Source organism: Sinocyclocheilus grahami, unplaced genomic scaffold, assembly GCF_001515645.1.
Source record: "Sinocyclocheilus grahami isolate Dianchi unplaced genomic scaffold, SAMN03320097.WGS_v1.1 scaffold96.1, whole genome shotgun sequence".
Taxonomy (NCBI): Eukaryota; Metazoa; Chordata; class Actinopteri; order Cypriniformes; family Cyprinidae; genus Sinocyclocheilus; species Sinocyclocheilus grahami.
In genome coordinates this window covers 3132038-3138242 of record NW_015505275.1, presented here as the reverse complement: position 1 = coordinate 3138242, position 6205 = coordinate 3132038, and the positions used below count along the sequence as shown (strand labels likewise).

At 37.1% G+C, this 6205-nt stretch overlaps 2 protein-coding genes across 2 annotated transcripts in view; one reads left to right on the top strand and one right to left on the bottom strand.

Moving 5' to 3' along the window:
• Positions 1-4410, top strand: part of LOC107587879 (protein RRNAD1-like) — a 50440-nt gene extending 46030 nt beyond the window's left edge. The window contains exons 2-7 of the mRNA XM_016275837.1: positions 140-356; positions 501-563; positions 663-797; positions 1006-1823; positions 3053-3237; positions 3672-4410. Coding sequence (XP_016131323.1) covers positions 140-356; positions 501-563; positions 663-797; positions 1006-1823; positions 3053-3237; positions 3672-3766 — 1513 coding nt within the window. The 3' untranslated portion in view covers positions 3767-4410. The remainder of the gene's footprint in view (positions 1-139; positions 357-500; positions 564-662; positions 798-1005; positions 1824-3052; positions 3238-3671) is intronic.
• A 549-nt stretch (positions 4411-4959) lies between these two features.
• On the bottom strand, positions 4960-5721 carry LOC107587912 (protein S100-A1). The gene is made up of 2 exons (XM_016275872.1): positions 5308-5721; positions 4960-5218 (listed from the first exon to the last, which is right to left on the bottom strand). The coding sequence occupies exons 1-2, from the start codon at positions 5446-5448 to the stop codon at positions 5069-5071; spliced, it is 291 nt and encodes a 96-aa protein (XP_016131358.1). The 5' UTR covers positions 5449-5721; the 3' UTR covers positions 4960-5068.
• Between the last annotated feature and the right edge of the window lie 484 nt (positions 5722-6205).

The following is a 6205-nucleotide window of genomic DNA, read 5'->3' as shown; positions in this document are numbered from 1 at the left end:
TATATATATATATATATATATGTGTGTGTGTGACTTTCTTTTTTTAAAAGTTCAACATATAATACATTTGAACTATTTTATATAGTAAACATATAAATGGAAGTAAATTCAAAGGTGTTGTATTTATTCTGTCTGTTAGGTACCCATCTGTGTGGCCTCTGTCCTTACTGGCACTGCGGACAGCAGCACACGCGCTGTCGTTTCCACGTAAAGCACCAAGTGGGCATGGTCAGGACATGGGTGCAGCAGTGCCAGAGGAGTTTCAGTCGAACCAGAGTCAGAGTTCTTTGTTAGGACACATTTTCCGTAAACACGTCAAGCCCAAGAAGCAGCACGAAATCCGCCGACTAGGCACGGTATGGGTACATTATACTGCATGTAATGTCAATGTGGAAAGATTCTGAATGCCGTTATTAAAGAAATATGACTCCATTAAGACTATTTGATAATCTAAAGATCATTTAAAATGTATTTTTTTCCTGCTGAACTGTCTTTCTTAGCTGGTCAAGAAGTTGTGTGATCAGGCTAACTGTAGCTGTGTGTTTGATGTTGGGTCTGGACAGGTACAAGTAATGTCATGTTTAATTTTATTATTGTAAAAATGCCAGTCTTTAAATTATAAATATGCAAATTATTCACTTTAATTGGATCCATCCCTCCAGGGCCATTTGACACGGTTTCTGTCTTTTGGACTCGGCCTGGATGTCACTGGAATTGAGGCTGACCCTAACCTTGTTTTCATGGCTACCAAATTTGATAGACAGCTTCTATTGACACTCGCCAAAGAGAATCAAAAGGTATTACACTCATGAAGTATTCTATTAAATAATCTGTTAATTATGTATTTTCTATTTTGTAAACATTGTTTTGATATTACATAAAGATTGATACACACACATATAGCTTGCATTATCACTCAGACCATGTTTTGTGAAATTATTTTTTATTTTATTTTGCATCTTAACTGTTAAACCACAGGTTTTCTCATCATTGTCTCTGTTGTAGTCAGGAAATGCTCAAAGTCTTCATTCTGCACCTGGTCCTTCTTCTCGTCATGTGGTGGGCTGGGTCAACCCAAAGGCTTCATGGGATGTCTTCATTCAACAGCTTGGTGTGACAGCAACTGAAAGTGACAGTATTGGAGCAACCACTGGGCCATATGAAAAGAAACAGCTGGTGGAGGAGCTGAATCTAGAGCCGCATTCATGCCAAATCAAAGCAGAAGAGTTACAAAATACATTGCCGACTCAAAAAACTGACATCAATACTTCAGACTCCGTAGCCCAAATAAACACTGGGGTTTTCCAATTAGGGATGGTGACCGAAATGCTTACCTGTAAAACCATACCAGTTACTGATTGTGGTGCCAAAAAACCTGGTCGCTTTGTACTCACCGGTCTTCATGCTTGTGGAGACCTTAGCTCTACACTTCTGCGTCATTTCGCCACCTGCCCTCGCGTTCAGGTCATCACATCTGTCGCTTGCTGCTACATGAAAATCTCAACCCAGGAGAACCCAAACCCTCCTGGCGTTTTCCAGCCCCCATTTTCTGCAGACACTGTGGCGGATTCCAGTTTAGAATTTGGTTATCCGATGAGTGACTGGGTACGTGGATTACCAGGGCACCAGTTGTCTTATAAGGCACGAGAGGGAGCGTGTCATGCAATAGAGGACTATCTCCACCGACTGAGAGAGGAGAGCGGCTTACTGAGGACACACTGCTACAGAGCCATCTTAGAAAACATCATCAGAGCGGAGAGGCCCGATATGCGCAGACCAGGAGTTCAGAGTGTTAGGAAAGCCCACGCACTGTCATTTTCAGAGTTAGTGCCTTTATTGTTATATTTAAGAATAATAATATCTTTAAAGGGGGTGAACTGCCTCTGTTTATTATTTTGCACTGTTCTCTGAGGTCCGCTTATAGTGTTATCAAGACTTTTTACATCAAAAAACATAATTTTGAAACAATAGGCAGTTTTCTGTACTGTTTTTGACCCCCTTCATCAGAACGCTCTGTTTGAATAGGCGTGGAGGATTGTAGACTCGGAAGTAAACGCCCACTGCTATGATTGGCTAACACCTATGTTTGACAGCCTACATCCTTCACAGATGGACGCTGTTGTGTTTTAGGTTAAAATCGCATACATACTCATATCAAACGATCTGTTTAACAGACAAAGCAATAGTGACCACGTAATAAAAACAATTACACTTGTTTGTTGTAACAGTAATATAGTTGGCACAGCATCGTCTTTTAGTTTCAGTCTTTCTGAAGATCCTGCGTCGAATTGTGCCTTGTTTGTAAAAGAACCTGCGGTAAAATGAAGTGAACAGAGTTCTTACTGACGTGGTCTTTAACTTCATTAAAAATAAAGTTCATCCACTTTTTCCTAATGTTGGGATCAGATGGAAGGCAATGTAAAGAAATTTTTTTGCCACAAGTTGGCACTGCACAGTGTCTTGTTGTCTTCAGAGCCATCTTTATCATTTGGTTTCTGCATAGACCTGCGCATTCGCCTCTCTCGTAAACACTACATGCACGAATCGGTAGGCGGGGGATAAACAGGCTTCGATGTACAAGCAAGCGTTGATCTTCTGCTTCTCCACACTATTACATCATACAGTATGTTTACATGGACAACAATACTCTGATTTTAACACTATTAAGACAATACGCTGATTAAGAATCTATGTAAACGCAGTCATAGAGTACTTTTGGCAGACTGCCTTCAATATTAGCTGTTTTTAGACTGACGAGAAAGTTTTGAGTTCTGAAACTTACATGATGTTTTTATAGTACAATGACCTCTTATATGGGAAAAGGTCAAGGGAATTTTGGTTTCCCAGTTCATGACCCCTTTAAAGAACTGGCGTATATGTGACTCACCCCTGAGCTTCAGTTCCTGGAACAGGAAGGACTTGAGAAACTAGTTCAGTAGACTTATTAAATGAAATAATCTAAATCTCTATGACACGTGTTAAACTCATATTTTCAAGTACATCTGAGATACTAGACAGCTGCAATATAATTTTATCTTTTGTTTTATCACAGGTATGCTCGTTTGGCATTGCCACGGGTGGGCCTACCTGCTGATCTCCCATTTGACCCTGTCACTGTGGATGCAATGCTAGCGCACCAGGGTAAAGTGGTGGCGTACTTCAGCCTGGTTCTTCTCCTCGCACCTGTGGTGGAAACTCTAGTGTTACTGGACAGAATGATTTTCCTGCAGGAGAGAGGTAAATAATGCAGAGCCAGTCACTCATATGAAGAGCTGAAAATGACCAAATTAGCTTTTTTTTGCTGTATTTTTTCTGACATGTTTGGTTATGTAATTAAAATATACATTTTTTAAAATTATTTTATTAATATTATTAATTATTTGTATATTGTGTGTGTGTTTTTACAGAGATAGACATCTCAAAAGTTTCATTAACTTAATGATTAATCTATTAATATTTATCATTTATTTACATGACTTTTCTAGTCAGTTGTGATTACAGCTATTTTTTTACTCAAAAATATCAGTATCTACAAAATAAAATATTTTAGATCTTGGCGTAACTTATATTCAATAAAGTTTCCATGATCACTTTTCTTAGGTGTAGAAATCAGTCTTTCAAAATTCCCTTATTGCATAATTAGAATTCATCTTTGTTTTTTTCATATTTAGGTTTCCAGAGTAAACTCATCCCACTCTTTGATGCTGCTTTTTCCCCACGAAACCTGGTACTGGTGGCCGTCAAGCCCAAAGAAGCACAGAGCTGAATTAAATAACATACACCAAGATATTCCAATCCAAGTTCTGAATCACAACCACATAATTAGATTAACAGTAACATTTTATGAATAAAATGCCATTAAATGAACCGTCACACAAACCATCTGACATTTGAAAACTGAAATTAGAGGTCTGATTTTCCATTTTCCAGAGTGAGCCATTAATGGCTCATTGTCAGTCATTTCTTCCCGTCATGCTTTCCTTCACTTAGAAACAAAAACTCTCACATTTTAAATGAGATTTTGTCTGAATAGGAGAGGAAAATTCTTCTTTTAAATTCGAAATTTTAATATGATTTTAATAGTTTTTAACTCTATTAAAGACATAAGACGCTCAAACTGTTTTGTGGTTTTTTTATTTTATGTAATTGTTTTTAAGGCACTGGATTTATATTACACTGGGCAAAGTTGCTATAGTCTATGGTTCATCTCTATTACAAAAGACATATTCAGACCCAGAATCTACTGTATGATCGCAGATATATGAATGTTCTATTTGTAAATAAAAACATAAAACACTTAATTAAAAGGCTGACATGTCTTTTTTTAACCTATAGATGGCACTCTTAATATAAAATCGGGTCAAACCTTCAAAGACAGTATTGTAAAGCCCCCATGATATTTCTAGTATGTAAAGTATGCTGCAGTCACAGAGACTCATTTCTTTGCTCATTTCAACTAGAAGTGTTGATGTATTAGAATGGTTCAATAAAGTAATTTAATTAACCATTTAAATCCATAATACATTTACATTGTTTTTCAGTTAATTTACATGACTTTTCTAGACATTTGTGATTACAGGGTTTAAAACTCACAAATACACTTTTTACCAAATAAAATATTTTAGAGGTCAAAGTTTCATTAAAATGTAAAGATCTTTTAGGATTTGATTTCCGTGACGTTTCCAGGTCTGGAAATCACTCTTTCAAAATTCCCTCATATTTAGGTGTTTCAAGACAGTGCGAATCCTGCTGGTTCTTTAGAATAAATTGTCATGGGAACAAACAGAAGAAATATAATGTCAGTTTAAATCTTGATAATGTATTTTAGCTTATTTTACGCTTGTTTTGTCTTATTGTAAATCATTTTAAGTAATATTGTGCCCTTCGGTTGAGAACCACTGGCTCCAAACAAAACATTGCATCTTGTGCACACTTGACGGTTCACTTCCACAACTGTACTTCCATATTTCATACACACACATATTGTCTGCATATCACTAGAGTCTTTATTTCTGATCAATAACATTTACAAAAATGTCACACAGCTGAAGAGAGACATGGAAAAACATTAATTCTTCATGCTCTCTACAAAGAACTCATTACATGCTACTGTGAGAGCAGCCACCAGCACAACAAACTCCTGAAAGTCCACTTCTCCATCCCGGTTCTCATCCAAATCAGACATGATCTTCTCCACAACCATGGGGTCTTTACTTGCCTACAACAGGACACAGTTATTCTTCCATTATGCATGCGAGACATTAATATTACTAAACGTTAATGCTACTTAATATGGCTAAAACTTACTGCTAAAAAGTCACTGAGTTCTCCCTGAAGCAAACTCTTGAGCTCGGCTTTGCTTAGCTTGTACTTGTCTCCTTCTTTGGAAGAGTATGTGTGGAACACTTTAATCAGGCCTTCCATTGCTGCTTCCAGTTTTGAAACCATGTTGTTGTTTTTCTCTTTAGAAAATATACTCTGGAAAAAAAGAAAAACATTTTGCAGTCTCCAAGTCTAACAGTCCACATGTGAACACCGGAGGATCTATGCTGGTGTTTTGGTGGAATACATGCTCAAATTCATTTGAATGCATTGTCTGTATTCAATAAAAGCACATTTTGTGAAAATGCATAGCCCTTTTCGATTCTTAAAAGCATGTACTGTTTGCACAGACACCTGCTGACCCCAGGGGCCCCACCATCTCCCCAAGAATGGGGTTACACAGCCACTGGGGAATCTAATATCTGTGAGTGAACAGGCCTTTTGGCACTGGCAGGCTGATGACAATCATGAGGGAGATGGAAGACAGGTATACATGAATTATTCAATTAGGCTTTTTTATGCACTGAAGGCTTATCCACCATTAAGGCATGTAGGCCTTTAATATTATACTGCTATTAAATCTAAAGTCTCATATAGAAGAAAGTAACATTGAATGAGAAATTAACATCAAAACATTTAGACTGTAAAACAATCCACAAACGCGCTAATGAACAATAACTTTCCATCAGCGCTCTTAAAGTGAGTTTAATTAAAGTTAGTAGCCTACAAGAATTAGGGCATTAGAAGTAGGCTTATGTAGTAAAAACTGTCTTATTCGTATTACATGAAGAGTTATCTATGTGCCAAGTAATATTTTTAAATGAAAGGGTCTCATTACATGCATTAACCTTTGACATCATTAAACAGTTATATTAAAGTGACA

Coding starts and splice junctions, on each gene's coding strand:
- LOC107587912 (XM_016275872.1), bottom strand. CDS start 5,448: ATGGTTTCAAAACTGGAAGCAGCAATGGAAGGCCTGATTAAAGTGTTC. Junction 5,219..5,307: donor AACTCAGTGACTTTTTAGCA/GTAAGTTTTAGC, acceptor GTCCTGTTGTAG/GCAAGTAAAGACCCCATGGT.